Here is an 18,464-nt window from a genome sequence, read left to right on the forward strand (position 1 = left end):
TTATGAAGCATGTGACTCTTCATTGTGATTATTTATTCATTGATCGAATATAGACATCGCTGGCAATGTCAGCATTTATAATCCATACCTAATTGTTCTTGCACCAAGAGGTCACATACAAATTAACTACACTGGAAGATCTGTAATGAAATATCGGCTCGACAGGCCAATCGTAACCAACACTGGTGAACTCCATGAATGATTATATTAATTTTGTAGTTTAGTGGCCACTGTAACTGACTGGCTTTATTTTTTTAACTATCTCAATAAATCCAATTAATATATACAGAAAATGTTTTTTTTTAAATGAGTTTTATGTAGCTTATTTGTAAAAAAAAAAGCTTCTTTAAACATACAAATAACATTTCAATCATTTAACTGTACAAAAGCACCAATTCTCTATTACGTTTATCATCTACAATCTGAATACTGATCAATCCCAATTAATTCAGACTGGGGGTCATTTACTGTACCAGCAGAATACTTCCAGGTGTGATATAAATTATATCTGTAGCTCACTGAAAAATCAGAACCTATTTTGTGAACTTTGAGCTAATCCCCAGAGGGTATCTCTGGATAGAGGGTAGGTCAATGCTATGTTTTGTTTACAATCTATCATCATGTCAAAACTGGTCAATGAACTTTAATTGAAGGTGGAAGACAGGTAATAATTATCAGGCTACAGGCATCCCAGCAGAGATGTTCCATTGCTGTTAGGAGTCTTGGCTAACAGTGTGAGTTTCCTAAGAGATAATACCATTTTAAATTTGTTCATTTAAATAAATTGGATTCCTTCCTGGATAATGGCTATGGACTATCATAATGATGCTTCTGTGATCCGATGAATCCTGACTATTATCACAACTCTCCTATTCGTAGATGTGATTTGCTTCCATTGGCAATGGCCTGAATATTCTTGAATTGCTGCACTCCAGTGAAAACTGCCTGCTCTCCAGATGATGCCAACATTCAAAGGAATGAGCTATCAATGACTTGTTCCTGCAGTTATGACATTTGATTTTTCTCATTATAAATATGTGTAACACAGAGCCTTCTTGTTACAGATGGACCTTGAATTATCTAGGAAAGCTTGATCTTAAAATTAGTTGCAATCGCATTGGAACCTGTCCAAATTACTGCCTACAGTTATATTTGTAAAAACGTAGAACATAAAACAATATAGCACTGGAACAGGCCCTTCGGCCCACCATGTCCGTGCTGCACATGATGCCAAGTTAAACTAACCTTCGCTGCCGACACGCAATCCATATACCGTCGTTCCCTGTATTTCCATTTCCATTTGCCTATTTAAAAGCTTCTTAAAACCCATGATCATAGATGCCGCCAACACCTCTGGCAGCACGTTCCATACACCCACCACTCACCATGTATAAAATTAGCCCCGCACATCTGCTTTAAACTTTTCCACTCTCACCTTAAAGCTATGCCCTCTAGTCTTTGACATTTCTACCCTAGGAAAATATGTTTTGACTGTCTACCCTAGCTATGCCTCTCATAGTTTTATGGAATTCTATAGGGTCTCCCATCAACCTCCCACATTCCGGAGCAAATAATCCGTGCCTAATTTCTCCTGTTACTGGAGCTTCAGGAGAGACAGGGGTGAGGGAAAAAGAGGAAAAAGAGTTGCATTGTTGGTTAAGGAGGATGTCACGGCTGTGTTCAGAGGTGACATTACAGATGGTTTGTCCAGTGAGGCTATATGGGTGTACAAGAAAGGGGTGATCACCTTGTTGGGGGTGTACTACAGACCCCTGAATAGTCAATAGGAATTAGAAGAACAAATGTGCCGGGAGATTGCAGACAGCTGCAGGTCAAATAAGGTTGTTGTAGTAGGGGATTTTAACTTTCCCAATATAGACTAGGAAAATCATAGCGGGAAGGGTTCAGATGGGGTGCAGTTCTTCAAAAGTGTTCAGGAGAGTTTTCTTAAGCAGTATGAGGAGGCCCCCACACATGAGAGGGCAACGCTGGATCTAGTACGTCCTTAAATATTGTATCTCTTTTCAAGAAGGGCTGCAGGGAGAATGCTGGTAACTATAGGCCGGTGAGCTTAACATCTGTAGTTGGTAAGTTACTTGAGAGCATCCTGAGGGATAGGATATACAGGCCTTTGGATGGGCAAGGGCTGATTAGGGATAGTCAGCATGGTTTTGTATGTGGGAGGACATGTCTCACAAATATGATTGATTTTTTTGAAGACGTGACCAAAAAGGTTGATGAGGGCAGAGCTGTAGATGTTGTGTACATGGACTTCAGCAAGGCGTTTGACAAGGTTCCACATGGTGCATTGCTCTGGAAGGTTAGGCTCGCATAAGATCCAAGGAGAGATAGCTGAATTGATCGCCAATTGGCTCCATCGAAGGAAGCAGGAGGTAATGGTGGAAGGTTGCTTCTCAGATTGGATGCCCGTGACTAGTGGTGTGTCTCAGGATTCGGTGCTGTGCCCGTTACTGTTTGTCATCTACATCAATGATTTGGATGAGAACATACAGGGCAAGATTAGCAAGTTTGCTGATGAAAGCGAGTGGTTTTACAGATAGTGAAGATGGTTGTGAACGAGCAGGATCTGGATCGATTGGCCAGGTGGGCGCTGGAATAGTTGATGGGATTTAATACAGAGAAGTGTGAGGTGTTGCATTTTGGAACGTCGAACAAGGGCAGGACCTACACAGTAAATGGTAGGCCTCTGGGTAGTGTTGTGGAGCAGAGGGATCTAGGAGAACAGGTGCATGGTCTCCTTAAAGCTCGAGTCGCAGGTAGATAAGGTGGTCAAAAACGCTTTAGGCATTTTGGCCTTCATCAGTCAGAGTATAGAGTATAGAAGTTGGGAGGTCATGTTGCAGTTGTATAAGACATTGGGTGAGACCGCATTTAAAATGTTGTGTTCAGTTCTGGGCACCATGTTATAGGAAAGATATTGTCAAGCTTGAAAGGGTTCAAAAAAGATTTACGAGAATGTTGCCAGGGCTAGAGGATGTGAGCTATATGGAGAGGTTGAGTAGGCTGGGTCTCTATTCCATGGGGCGCAGGAGGATGCGGGGAGATCTTATAGAGGTATACAAAATCATGAGAGAAATTGATCGGGTAGATGCACAGAGTCTTTTGCCCATAGCAGGGGAATCGAGGACCAGATTCCCTAGGTTCAAAGTGAAGGGGAAAAGATTTAATAGGAATACGAGGGGTAACTGTTTCACAGATAGGGTGGTGGGTGTATGGAACAAGCTGCCAGAGGAGGTAGTTGAGGCTGGGACTATCTCATTGTTTAATAAATAGTTAGACAGGTACATGGATAGGACAGGTTTGGAGGGATATGGACCAAGCACAGGCAAGTGGGACTAGTGTAGCTGGGAGATTCTTGGCTAGTGTGGGCGAGTTGGGCCGAAGGGCCTGTTTCCACACTGTATCACTCTATGACTCTATGACCCTCTAATCAAGGCAGCATTCTGGTAAATCTCATCTGCACCTATCCAAAGCCTCCACCTCCTTCCAGCTTGGCTATAGATGTTCAACATTCCTGGTTGCACTGTCCTACACTGTTCCTAATATGAGCCTTTTCAATAACTCCCTATTGGTAGTCATCAGTTCAATAGATCCTTCATTGGAAGTGCTTTAATCATTTGGCATTGTAACAACAACATCATAAGCACGAACATCTTCCCTGCCACTCCCTTTTCCATGGTTGGGTAGATGTCAAGTTGTTGTCTGGACAATGGAAATTGTACAAAGCCTTTAATTTCAGCTGACTCAATTAAGTTAAAAATGTCCCTGTCAGAAGCCGACCATAATTCACAATTATGCTTGCATCATCAGCAATTTCGTAACATAATTCAGCCTTTCAATTTGCATAATCCATTGAATTTGCTGCTCGAAAGCAGAGAAGCTGGTAAGTATTTGGGTACCACATAGGTTTTTTTCCATATTACCTTATTGAACCTTGATGTACAGCCATATATAATATTAGTTTATGATCTGATGACCAGTCTGAACTTTGGTCCTTGTGTTTGTTTGCTGGCTATGAAATAAGGGAGTGTGACAGTTTTTGCTTGGCCTTGAAACTCGAAATGTATTATTTTGGTCAGTCACGAAGACCATTTATTTCACGTGCTGTTGGATTGGATTGTGGAGCCGGCTATCCATGTTCTCCAGAGACGCTGCCTGACCTGCATTGTTATTCCAGCATTGTGTGTCCTTTTGTGTATTAACCAGCATCTGCGTTTCTTTGTTTCTACTTCTACACCACTGGGTACGGTTAGCATTAACAAAGGTGTAGAAAGGGAATTCTTATCAAAATAAACTTGGCGATTTCTTGTGTAGAAAGGAACTGCAGATGCTCGTATACAGTGCCCTCCATAATGTTTGGGACAAAGACCCATCATTTATTTATTTGCCTCTGTACTCCACAATTTGAGATTTGTAATAGAAACAAATCACATGTGGTTAAAGTGCACATTGTCAGATTTTAATGAAGGCCATTTTTATACATTTTGGTTTCACCATGTAGAAATTACAGGAGTGTTTATACATATTCCCCCCATTTCAGGGCACCATAATGTTTGGGACACAGCAATGTCATGTAAATGAAAGTAGTCACGTTTAGTATTTTGTTGCATGTCCTTTGCATGTAATGACTGCTTGAAGTCTGCGATTCATGGACATTACCAGTTGCTGGGTGTCTTCTCTGGTGATGCTCTACCAGGCCTGTATTGCAGCCATCTTTAACTTATGCTTGTTTTGGGGGCTAGTCCCCTTCAATTTTATCTGCAGCTTATAAAAGGCATGCTCAATTGGGTTCAGATTGGGTGATTGACTTGGACACTCAAGAACTGACAATTTTTTAGCTTAGAAAAACTCCTTTGTTGCTTTAGCTGTATGTTTGGGATCATTGTCTTGCTGTAGAATGAACCGCCGGCTAATGAGTTTTGAGGCATTTGTTTGAACTTGAGCAGATAGGATGTGCCTATACATTTCATAATTCACTATGCTACTACCATCAGCAGTTGTATCATCAATGAAGATAAGTGAACCAGTACCTTCAGCTGCCATACATGCCACAGATGAGGTGGTATGCTTTGGAATTGGATCACTCTGATATAAGTTCATCTTCGTCTCATCTGTCCACAAGGCCTTTTTCCAGAACTGTGGTTGCTCTTTTAAGTACTTCTTGGCAAACTATAACCTGGCCATCCTATTTTTGCGGCTAACCAGTGGTTTGCAACTTGCCGTGTAGCCTCTGTATTTCTGTTTATGAAGTATTCAGTGGTCAGTGGTCATTGACGAATCCACACCTGACTCCTGAAGAGTGTTTCTGATCTGTTTGGGTTGTTTGGGGATTTTTCTTTATTATAGAGATCTGTGGAGGTCTTCCTTGGCCTGCCAGTCCCTTTGCAATTAGTAAGCTCACCAGTGCTCTCTTTCTTCTTAATGATGGTTCAAACAGTTGATGTTGGTAAGCCTAAAGTTTGGCTGATGTCTCTAACAGTTTTATTCTTGTTTCTCAGTCTCATAATGGCTTCTTTGACTTTCATTGGCACAGTTTTGGTCCTCATGTTGATAAACAGCAATAAAAGTTTCCAATGGAAAGACTAGGTGCTGAGAGCTCTCTGATACCTGCATTAAGGAGGCATTTAAACACACCTGAGCAATTACAAACACCTGTGAAGCCATGTGTCCCAAACATTATGGTGCCCTGAAATGGGGGTGAGGGGGGAACTGTGTATAAACACAGCTGTAATTTCTACACGGTGAAACCAAAATGTATAAAAATAGCCTTTAATAAAATCTGACAATGTGCACTTTAACCACATGTGATTTTTTCTATTACAAATCTCAAATTGTGGAGTACAGAGGCAAATAAATAAATTATGGGTCTTTTTCCCAAACATTATGGAGGGCACTGTATACTGAAGATAGACACAAAGTCTACGGGTCAGGCAGCATCCATGGGGAGGGGTGCCGACCCAAAACTTTACTGATCCTTTTTCCCCAGGGATGCTGGCTGACCCGTTGAGTTACTCCAGCACTTTTTGAGTCCATCTTATGGGGATTTCTTACATGATGGCAACACCTAGGTTGCTTAATCCACTCTGGAATGTAACCACAAACACTGTGTTCAAAAGAAGCCTTAACGCAAAACACAATTTTTACAGATGTAGTGTCTTCATTATGTTGTAATGCTAATTAATCCATTCTAACATATTGCACTTTTAAAATTAAACATTTATCATAAAGAGATTAGCTTATGATATATATTTTTTCTTTTGATCAATGTTTGGTGGTTTTGAGAATTCTGTAAAAATTGGCAAGGAACCCCTCAGATGCTGGAGGAGTAACAAGCAATCATAAACCACAGCCTACCACCTCCTCATTCTAACAATAGAATAGGTGCGGTCCTCAGCATTTGCCTCCTGAGAAAATATTATGTGGTTACAAACATGAGTTTAAGATTGCTTAGCATTCAAAGTAGGCGAAGCAACATTTGCAAATGGACAAGATTCTTGGGAAGCTAGTATGTGTCACAACCCAACTAGTGGCTCCACTCCTCCACTTCATAACTCAGCAAAATAATCTGGTTTACCCTTCACCGGGACCCATTTGTGCTATAATCGTCTGTGAAACCCTGCTAAATAGTAACATTAGTTTTATGATTGCACACTCTAACAGGCACTGCCCATTAATTTCTAGTCCAAGCAATGGTTCTTGGCTTTTTTAATCCAAACCTCCTTACTAAAACCTTGTGAGTATAATGTTGGGCTAGGTTCATATGGAATGTCCACTGCTCTGTCCCAGAATGAAGGAGTGCTTTTAGAGTACAGGAGGAGAGATCACTTAATAGAAATTCTCTAATTGCCTCAGTGGAATTCAAAGTCACACATCTGGATCAATATTCCAGAACTCTGGATAATAGTTCACTAATTTAATCAATAGCTGGGAAAATAATTGCTTTTGCTTTCCAATAGAAAAAACAACAGAATGGTCTAATAAAAGGCTACCTTTAAGTGGCATACTAAAACCAGTAGGTCATGGATGGAGTGAAGTGCTGCTGGAATTATTGTATCAAAGATCTATACACTGTAAATGGATTGATTTTAATCATGTATTGTCTTTCTGCTGACTGATTAGCACGCAACAAAAGCTTTTCACTGTACCACTGGTACACGTGACAATAAATAAACTGAACTGAACTGTCCCTGTGACAAGTAGGTTCCGTAAACTTTCCACAGAGTTACGATAGAAATGTGTAGGTTCAGTAAGGAGAGAAAAATGGAAGCATTTCTACACATCCTCAACCACAGGAGGCAGATAGATGCCCTTACACAACCTCTTCCCAAGGTACCCTCCACCAAACATGACAATACACAGTCAGTGTGGTTTACTTTAGATGGCTTTAAGGAATTGTTTACTACACTAAACACAGGAAAAGGAATTTCTGGACCACATGTGCTCTCTTGAACACCTCTCGAGGTCAGAGGTTCACAAACTTGTAGACACACTTTTGGCTAAGTTACAACAATGCACGACTGACACCACATCTACTGGATAATTTAAATGTAACCCAATCCTGTGACATTTTTCCTGTCCACGTTGCAGCATAAGACCAGCCATGGATGCCAGAACTCATCTCATCCCCAGTATATTGCACCTGCAGTTCCCTAGTGCAGACTTCTATGCCCAATGCTTCTCAGTACTTTCCTTTAGTAACCTCCATTTCCTGCGTGCATATTTATTTACAACGCCTCCAGTTCAGCACGCTTAGGCTAAATACCACAAGAATCTCATCTTAACCGCTTTCTGTATTAGGATGGAAAGATATCCAATGACTCGATTAGATCAACTAGGAATAGGCAGTAAATGTTGATCTTATCAGCAATTAACAAACTCAAAGACTGAGTGGATGTTTGACCATTTATGAACTCATAAAAATATGAACACATAATCACTTCTGTCAATCTATCATTTACAAAAACAAAACAATGGCGGTTGCCATTTATATATATTTTTCATAACCTTAGGGATGCGTTGACACAAATTATTTTTTTCATTTTCTGCTCAATTTATAAATAAAGATAATTGTAGATATAAGAATCTTTTAGACCAATTTGAAAAAAAAAATTGACTGGGTGTTTAAAAATATATATTTTAATAAAAGATGTGATTTCTGTTCTTTGGAAGAATTTATTCAGCTTTTCTATCTGACATTCTGATCTGTTGCTGTTCTTGGAATGAAAATTTGAGCAATCATGTACGACTATGAAAATATCAAGATGTTAACTCCGACAGCAAAGAATAGGAAATGTGATTGGACTTGCAATACAGATAACCCTCGTTATAAAGGAACATAGGGGGGGAAAGGGTGTCCATTATTCCCAATTGTCCACTATAACCGAGTAAGGGATTAGCTCCAACTACCTAGTGGTCACTCCGTGAAAAAAGAAGTTGTTTACAAATACAGTACAAAGTTCTTTTTAACAGTTAAAATTGATTTTTTGTTTTTGTTTAAAAATACTAAAGGCTGCTTGTTACATTGTTTAATAGATTGTCATTGCACAGGATTGATCGAAGCAATTGCTTGTCAATTTCAATGACCTCCCGCAGTGTAACTGGCAGCCTGTGTGCTTAAAGAGGCAGTGGTGTCTGCTTACTGTTGGGACACTCCGTCCACTATAACCAAAATCTGTTATGAAGACGCCCGTAATAACGAGAGTAGACCGTACACTGTTTGAACATAGAATAAGTACATAGAAAAGTGCAGCACAGGAACAGGCCCTTCAGCCCACAATGTCTGCACCAAACATGATGCCAAGCTTAGCTGCCTGCACATGATCTATACCTCTCAATTCCCTGCATATCCACATGCCCATCTAAAAGCCCCTTAAACGTTACAACATTAATACATTATACAGATCTGTAGAAAGACTGACTGTCTGATATATAGAGAAAGGCAGAAAGAATTAGGTGGATATAAAACTAAAAGCAAGATGCTATTTCGTCTTGTTTCATCATTTCTCTTTGGTCACATGCTTTTCCAAATCAACCTGTGCATTTCACTGAAGGTGTATCTGACACATTGCTTGCCAATTTTATCCCAGACAATTCCCAGTTTTACCTTTGCTTCCTTGCTGGAATCCCAGATGAAGGAAAGAGCATTGAACGCCACCTCTTCGACACAGCTGATAGTGCTGTTGCTTTCCTTGTAATCTGCTGTTAAATCAAATGGACACAAATAAGGCACAATATGGACAACACAAACACCTTCAGCTAACATCACCATTCTCCTACAGACACAAAATGCTGCAGTAGCTCAGCGAGACAGGCAGCATCTCTGGAGAGAAGGAATGGATGATGTTTTGGGTCAAGACCCTTCTTCAGACTCTTCTCTCGACCCGAAACGTCACCCATTCCTTCTCTCCAGAGATACTGCCTGTCCCGCTGAGTTACTCCAGCATTTTGTGTCCATCTTCGATTTAAACCAGCATCTGCAGTTCTTTCCCACACATCATTGTTCTCTTTCCCTGCAACGTTATTCAAGATTCAAGAGAGTTTATTGTCATGTGTCCCAGATAGGACAATGAAATTTTTGCTTTGCTTCAGCACAACAGAACATAGTAGGCATAAATACAGATCGGTGTGTCCAAATACCATTGAATATATATATATATATCTACACATACATAAATAAACAGATAAAATGCAATAGGCTATTAATGTTCAGAGTTTAGTATGAGTTACATAGATACATAGAAAATAGGTGCAGGAGTAGGCCATTCGGCCCTTCGAGCCTGCACCGCCATTCAATATGATCATGGCTGATCATCCAACTCAGTATCCCGTACCTGCCTTCTCTCCATACCCCCTGATCCCTTTAGCCACAAGGGCTACATCCAACTCCCTCTTAAATATAGCCAATGAACTGGCCTCAACTACCCTCTGTGGTTGAGTTGAGTTTAATAGCCTGATGGCTGTGGGGAAGCAGCTATTTCTGAACCTGGATGTTGCAGATTTCAGGCTCCTGTACCTTCTACCAGAGGGCAGCGGGGAGATGAGTGATTGGCCAGGATGGTGTGGGTGTTCTATACATTTGTGACGTCACTGCAACCCTGATCCAGTTTTGCGAAGAATCATAGGATCATAGAAAGGGCTCAGCACAGGGGAAGGCTGTTCAGCCCATTGTGTCCATACTAGCTCTCTACCAGAAACTCTCCAGTTCCGACCCTGCATTTTTGTGTGCCTTCGAAGTTCCAACCCTCGGTCTGTTTTCTGCCGTCTTGCAGATATTTCCTCACCAGATCTTTATTCTACAGGCTCTGGAAGGCCACAATGGAATCTGCTCCCACCACATCTGTGAGATTCTAACCACACGCTGCAAGTTTTTCTTCGTGCCACTATTAATTCCATTCCCCTTTATGTTATGCTTGGGATAAGTAGTCATTCACCCTTCCAATGATGGGACTCGTAATCCACTTTAACCAGACAGATCATCATTTTTCATACCAATGAATCAGATGAATGACAAGGTGCTGATAGGATTCCGTGTGCGTTTTTCATTCCCCAACTGCTAATTCCTCGCTACATTGCAACAGACATGTTGGTGGAATGTGAGATGAACTCAGGTATACATTTAGGCAGAAGAGCTTCCAAATATGCATCCTTGTACCTACACTCTCAGCAGTGACTGTAGCTTTTGACAAGGGAAAGAAAGATACACTAAAACTCCCACTCCAAGTAAGCTTGGGCCAGGATGATATTGATTTTCTTACCGAAATCAATGACTCGTTGCTTTGCAGTATGCTGTCGGGAATGCCAGTGTTTCCAGTACTTAATTTGTTCTTCCACAGGCTTCCCATTGTCAAATACAGCCATTATCATGCTCTGCACAAAGATAAACAGTAAATTATTAAATAGCAGTTGTTTTTAGATATTGATTTTAGGTGGATTTTTTACTTTATACTTCTACTTCCAATGTACACCTTTGGGGCATCCGTCTTACTGTGAGAGTCTTTGCACATGAAACCCTCAGCAAACAATATATTGCAGGTTAAGTTCATCAATAATATGCTAAGTGATTATTAGAACTAATATCTTCATTGCGAGTGTATTGATGTGGCTTCCATTAAAATGAATGTCAGTATTGTGTCTATTAGTAATCCATTATATACAAATTAATTTGAGCCTTAACATCCTTATGTTTTAGCTGCATATCTCTATGCAGAGAACCTTTATGAATTCATAAGCATTGTTAAATTAAAAGCTACTGCCAATTTGTTTTAGATCAGTGTGCCCTGGGTGTTTTGTTAGCATAATAGGTCTTGTTAAAGGTTTAGAAACCACAACAACAAGGCAGAGCTTCCTTTCTCATTATAATCGAGTGTTACTGAAAAGCAATATTATTCCTGGAAGCCCATTTCAAGAGGCAAATTTATTAGCTTACTTCCTGGTATATCTCTGACAACTATTTTCCATTGAACTACAGGTGCACAACCTTTTATCCGGAGTTCCGGAAACCGAAAAACTCCGAAAACCGGCCATTTTTTCCAGGATGTCGTCTGCACACCAAAGCTCGCGTTTGGCGCCAAACTTGACCCGAAACGACCCACGGTCAACCCAGGTCTATACTACTGTAGCGGCTGCCTCCTCCCCGGAGACCGGGGAGACACTTAAACATCTGTAAATCATTGCTTAAATGTTAGTCAGTTAGTTTGGAGGGCTTTTATGTGAAGGGGGAAACTTTAATTCTTAGTCCCCTACCTGGTCGGAGAGGCGGGGAGCGGTCAATGCCTTACCGGGTCGCCGTGCAGTAAGCTCCGGAGCGCTGTGGCCGCTGACTCCCAGCTGGGGCTGCGGGCGTCCGGCCGCGGGCGGCGCCGGTTGTAGCTCCGACCCCAGCAACTCTACCCCTGGCTGCGCGGCGCTCCAAATCCAGCGCGGCCCGCGGCCGGACGCCCGCAGCCCCAGCACCGCTGTGGCCGCCGACATGTTGTGTGTCGGCGGCCACAGCGCTCCGGAGCTTACCGCACGGCGACCTGGTAAGGCATTGCCCGCTCCCCGCTGGTATCCCAGCGCTGCGACGCCGCCGACTCCCAACATCGCGGCGCTGGGGCTGCGGGCGTCCGGCCGCGAGCGGCGCTGGATTTTGAGCGCCACGCAGCCAGGGGTAGAGTTGCCGGGGTCGGAGCTCCAACGGCGGCCGGACGCCCGCAGCCCCCAGCTCCGCGATGTTGGGAGTCGGCGGCCACAGCGCTCCGGAGCTTACTGCACGGCGACCCGGTAAGGCATTGCCCGCTCCCCGCCTCTCCGACCAAGTAGGGGACTAAGAATTAAAGTTTCCCCCTTCACCCCCCCCACCACATAAAATCCCTCCAATCTAACTGACTAACATTTATGGAATGATTCCCCGGTCTCCAGGGAGGAGCCAGCCGCTCCAGACTTTTCAAGCCGCCCGCGCTACCTACCTAATCTACGCTAAAAATCTTCCATTCGGAAATCCGAAAAATTCCGAAATCCGACAAGTGTCTAGTCCCAAGGCTTTCGGATAAAAGGTTGTGCACCTGTAGAAGCAATTATTCTCAGGTACCCTTTTTTTTTTTGTCTATTTAGTGTGGTGCACCTATTGCCACTTTGTATCTTTTTAACCATTGGCCTGCCGTACACAGTATCAGAAGTAAGAAGGTTTAGGCCACAGCTCAGGATCTTGTGCAACAAAACCTAGGCTGGCCCTCCAGTCCAGTACTGCAGGAGCGCAGTATTCTCAGATAGAACCTTAATGGCACTGGAGGACAATGGTGCAGCTGTTAGAAACTCTGCTTCAAAGTCTTGGTTTCAATCCTGACCTTGGATACTTTCAGTGTGGCGTTTTCCCTGTTCTCCTAGCGACTGTGTGAGTTTCTTCAGAGTTCCTCCCACATCCCAAAGACATGTACATTGCAAGGTTAATGGTGTCGAGGTAAGTGGTAGTACCTGGGGAGAAGTGAGGAGTTGGGAGTTCATGAGGAAATGGGGAGAATACGTTTAAAATGTAATGTGATTGATGGTTGATGGTCAATGTGAACTCCATTGGTTGAAGGTCCTGTTTCTGTGCTATGTTAAACCAAGCCACTATTTGTTTCTGAAGTGGATTGCACTGTTTCAAAGACCATAAGATATAGGAGCCGAATTAGGTCGTTCAGCCCTTGGAGTGTACTCCGCCATTCAATAATGGCTAATCTATTTTTCCCTCTAATCCTATTCTCCTACCTTCTCCCTGTAATCTTTGACGCACTTCCTAATCAAGAACCCATCAATCTCTGCCTTAAAAATACCCAATGCCTTGGCCTTCTCCTCCACAGACATGTGTGACAATGAATTCCAAGAGTAGGGCGGTTAAACCAAAAGATGTTACTGGAAATATTCAGCAGGTCAGGCAGTAAATGTGTAGAGAGAAACAGAGTTAATGTTTCAAATCAATTACTTTCCATCAGAGTGGAGTTAATTGTTTTTCTTTCAACAGATGCTCTCTGAACTATAGAGCACTTCCAGCAGACACAGGAATTGATGTGTTTTTGACCTATTGAGTTACTCCCGCACTTTGTGTCTTTTGGGCACTCCAGAACTTAGTCAGATACCCAGCGTCTTTCCTTGCGTGAGTTATTCCTAGTTTTCTGTCAAATATTTATGCATCAGTCAACATCTTAAACTATAATTGATTGCCACGTTTCCAACATTGCAACATTGACCTAATTCCAAGATCATTTCCTTGGCTAAAAAAGGATTTCACCTTAAAGGGATATTACGACACTACATTAATTCAGGTATTTTTTTTCAACTTGTTTTATGGACCTCCTACCATTGAAGGAAACCTAAAATTCTACTGCTGGCAGAATGTCTTCTGTGGAAAGTATTTCTATGTTCAGAGAGCTTAAGGGTGAGGAGGAGCTGGAAATAATCAGAGGGAAGATTGATGCACCCCAGGCAAGTTGGACTGAAGTGTTGTTACCTACTGATGACTAATTCCGCAAGATCTCCTTGAACATATGCACATACACGTGCTTAACCCCCCCCCCCCTTAAACTTCCCTAGTGAAGCCTTTCTGCAGGCTAGGTCTGTGCTCTCAATGACGTACGGCACATGTGTGGAACTGAACCACTTGAAAGTTAGTATGCGACAATGATTCGTACTATTAGATTGTTGTACCATGATTTAAGGTGTTCAACCTCAAAATGAGGGGCTTCCAATTGCACATAATGCTTTAAATTGGCCTTGAAGCATGCCTAACTCTGCAGAAAAAGGATCATACTACCACTGAACCTATAAGGTTTTCTTCCTCCGTTTAGAAAACTCCTTACCTTTGGAGTTTGAATTATTTTAAAACATTCCAAAATGGACACAAACCATTGTAGTAACTCACTGGGCCAGCCTGCATCGCTGGAGATCATGGATAGGTGGTGTTTTGAGTCAGGAAACTTTTTCAGAGACAGTTCCTCAAAGAGAGCTAACCCTGTATGGTTTTCTTTCTCTTTTTACTAAACAAAGAGCTGAAGGAACACAACAGGGGCGCCGCATGATGGCAGCCTCTGCCTCTGTCTGTTTTTCTATCTTTAAAAAGTTTTTAGTTTGTTTAAAAGTATGTTTTGGAAGATTTTTGTAGTATTTCTATGTGGCGTAGGGGGAAACCGTTTCCCAGTCACTTCCTGGCGAGGATGCGACTATTCTCCGAGTCGTGTCCTCGCCCCCCTCTCGCGGCCTACCAACTGGATTGGCGTGGCCTTTCATGCCGGAGACCGGCCAGAGCTTCAACGGCGGTGCAGCGCTGGATACATCGCGGAGCGTGCGATGCCTTACTTGGATCGTCGTTTGAAGCTCCGGAGTGTTGGGCCTGCTGCTTCAACATTGGGGAGCTGGGGTTTGCGGAGCTCCCAGCCGCGGGCAGCGTTGACCAACATCGCGGAGTCCTGGGATCCCTTTGCCGAGGGCCGCCAGCGTGAATCTCCGCCCTGCTCGACCTGTAGACTTCGGGAACCGCGGTCTCCGGTAAGAAGTGGCTGATTCGGAGGTCCAAGCCTATTGAGAATGTTCTCCCGTTCCGACGTCGGAGCTCCATCATCCCGGCGAAAGGGCCTGAACATCGGGCCGCCCGTAGCGGAGGATGACTGAACTTTAGTGCCTTCCCTCACAGTGGGAAACTTTGATTCCGCTGTGTGGGGATGTTTATGTTAAAGACTATCGTGTTCTGTGTTCTTTTTTATTCGTATGGCTGTATGGTGACGACAAATTTCACTGTACCAATTGGTGCATGTGACAATAAATGTCTCTTGTCTCTTGTCTTGGAGGGAATTGGACCAATGACATTTTAGATCAGGACCTTTCCCTCAAAGAGAAATACTGAGTTGAAGCTGACCTGTAGTCTCTGGTTCTTAGATTCTAACACAGAACCTGACTTTTTGATACAAAGAGTTCAAGGAAATGACAAAATAACTTGCAATAAAATCTTATGAAACAAACATAAAGAAAAAGAGAAATTATAAATGCTGGACCCCCCCCCCCCCCCCCCCCCCCCCCCCCCCCCCTCCCCCCTCCCCCCTCCCCCGCAGGCTGAAGAAGGGTCTTGACTCAAAAAGTCACATCCATGTTCACCAGAGATGCTGCCCGACCTGCCGATTTACCCCAGCAATTGTTGTCCTTTTCTGCATTAACCAGCATCTGCAGTTCCTTGTTTCTACATTCTATCATCTTGGGAACGTTCCTCAGGAATGTGACAGATCTAAAGGGTCATTTGTTCTTTGCACATAATTCCAATTCATCTGCTGTTTTCTTGACAACATTTTCTGGTTTGTTTTGGACTTACACCTTAGAATATATTTGATCTCTGAAAGAAAAATATAACCAATGTTCCAATTAAAGTCCAAGCCAGATCCCAGATGATAAAATGATCTGTTTGTGGCATACGTGTAGGGCAGCCTGAGGCACTGAAACCATAATAATACCTGCATGCAGCAGTATCCAAGACAACTGCCAGCATGATAAACTGCTTTGCAGGAATATGTTCAATGATAGCAGCGTTGCATTTATCCACATCTTTCCTGTACATACACTTTCTGATGTGTAGAGATGAAAACATTACAACTGCACAGTTTTAGTGTAAACAGGTTAATGAAACCAACATGAAGAATGTAAGATTTCTTACTCGAACTTTGGTTGAGGATGATTGTAAACATTTGTCACTCCCCGCAGCTCTCAGTGTGACTGGATAAAACTGTCCTTTGTTGAGGTAACCCAGTGATTCCTCCCCTGGTTTCTGGTTGACGGATTTAGGTGCCTCCAGAATGTACTCCAAGTCGACCCTTAAAAGATGGCAACAATCAAATCTGTAATCATTCATGTCACTGTTCTTAAACAATTAAGAGTTCATTTCCCGCACATATCCTCCCTGTAGGACAACTTGTCTGCTGGTAGTCGATGTCACATTATTTGATCACATGTGCCAGCATAAGACGATAAGACAAATTGTCTCTTTCAATGCTGCTATTTTTTACAATCTCGGTAAAGTTCAGATCATAGAGGTACCAGGCAAACCTCCCTGTGGAAACTCAGCATCAAAAAAATCAACCTGGGATGTCATCATTTATATTTTGCTGCTCTAACATTCCTCAGCTTAGGAAGCCATATGGAGATTTTTTAAATTATCATTTAGTTATCATTTATATTAAAATATCTATGTAAGTTAATTTGTATGGAGTCTTATGAAAATCCATTGAAGTCCCAGGTATTACCTAATTAGAAGCAACTTTGTTTTGTATATATTTTTCAATGCATATTATAAATAAATAAAAATGTTTAAAAAAAAACAACATTACCTGCTATTATTAGTTAAGGTAAAATAAATATTCAATTAACTGGAACTTCTTAAATAGTTTGTCCTTTTCATCAATTTAACAACTAATTATACAGGGCTGTTCAAGAAGGAACTGCAGATGCTGGAAAATCGAAGGTAGACAAAAATGCTGGAGAAACTCAGCGGATGCGGCAGCATGTTCAGCAACTGCTTTGCAGGCTCCTTACCTGAGCATTTAGGAGGTAGGAGGTTTAAATGGATTGGCATCTAATAGCTGGAGTCTGGGGTGAGATTGGTTGGTCATTGGCATGATGAGTAGGTGGCAAAGTGAAGGGATCTGTCCCATACATAGGGAAACAGAGGGAAACATAGGGAAGGGATCTATCCCACTCTGATCCAAATCCAGTGCTGCATTACTAAACCACGATTGCCCTTGGAGTGACCTCTGACCTCTAAAGTCCCTGGCAACGCTCCTGGAGGATTGTTGCACAGTAAATCACTTCATCACATGAACAGCCGATATAAAAGGCATGTTAGAGGTATCGAGATGATTTGTAATCATAAGTGACTGGTCAAAATTCTGTAATGATGTAAAACACCCTGAAAGTGGTTGTTATCTTACTGTTAGTAAAATGATCTTACTGTCGCAAAATGCTGAAGAAAATACAATTACGCAATCACATTTCTATGTACTGAGGTTAAATTGCAGTGCACTCTGCGTCACACAAAATAATATATTAGGTTGAGTTGGCTTGAGTGCTCTGCCTGGGAAGCTTAGGAATTTTTAAATGGCTATCTATTCATCAATTACTTAGCATCAGGTAATCTCTTCATTTAACATGTCCAAGCATTACATGAATAAGAGCTGGGAGGGTCTGAGAATATGTGATGTTTCTTTTTCTCACACTCCCTTTCAACAGTTAACCTCAAAGTGCCAACAAAATCTGTAAAATAAAGCATGTTCCTTTACAAGACTGTGATTAACAGTGTGCAGTGGAATTCACCTACCTTGAGTTATTATTTGTGATATTCTCTTCGACACAAGGTGGTCTCATCAAATCGTTAAGAAAGGCCTACATTTTTTTTAGATCAAGAGATTTTTAGATTAGTTACATTTGTTTTATTATTATACCCAAGTTTTTCATTCATCAATGTTTATTCTACCCTGCATCGGCTCCCTGTATCGAGGGACAATGCAATAATGCTCTTTAATCTCCTTCGCAGTAGGTAACTTTAAACATGAGACGGATGATATTCCTGCAGTCTATATGTGTCATTTGAAAAAACTTTGTTAATCAAGGAATTGAAGATGCTGGGAGCCTGAAATAAAACAGAAGTCAGACAAAAATGCTGGAGAAACTCAGCGGGTGCGGCAGCATCTATGGAGCGAAGGAAATAGGCAACCCTTCTTCAGGTTTCGTCCCGAAACGTTGCCTCTTTTCCTTCGCTCCATAGATGCTGCTGCACCCGCTGAGTTTCTCCAGCATTTTTGTCTACCTTCGATTTTCCAGCATCTGCAGTTCCTTCTTGAACATAAAACAGAAGGTGCTGGAAGTACTGTTAATGTTACAAATTGGGGTCCTTCATCCGAACTCCGAAGGGTTCCAGAGCTGAAATGTTAATTGTTTCACCTTCCACAGAT

At 42.1% G+C, this 18,464-nt stretch overlaps 1 protein-coding gene across 2 annotated transcripts in view; it reads right to left on the reverse strand.

The window, feature by feature from the left end:
* The window catches only part of grhl3 (grainyhead like transcription factor 3), a 79,696-nt gene that overhangs the window by 29,598 nt on the left and 31,634 nt on the right, over nt 1-18,464 (reverse strand). For both annotated transcript variants that reach the window (XM_033045190.1, XM_033045192.1), the window contains exons 5-8: nt 17,831-17,895; nt 16,175-16,331; nt 10,776-10,887; nt 9,125-9,219 (exon numbers count right to left, since the gene is read on the reverse strand). In XM_033045190.1, the coding sequence (XP_032901081.1) occupies nt 9,125-9,219; nt 10,776-10,887; nt 16,175-16,331; nt 17,831-17,895 (429 nt within the window). The remainder of the gene's footprint in view (nt 1-9,124; nt 9,220-10,775; nt 10,888-16,174; nt 16,332-17,830; nt 17,896-18,464) is intronic.

This window comes from Amblyraja radiata, chromosome 27 (genome assembly GCF_010909765.2).
Source record: "Amblyraja radiata isolate CabotCenter1 chromosome 27, sAmbRad1.1.pri, whole genome shotgun sequence".
Classification (NCBI taxonomy): domain Eukaryota; kingdom Metazoa; phylum Chordata; class Chondrichthyes; order Rajiformes; family Rajidae; genus Amblyraja; species Amblyraja radiata.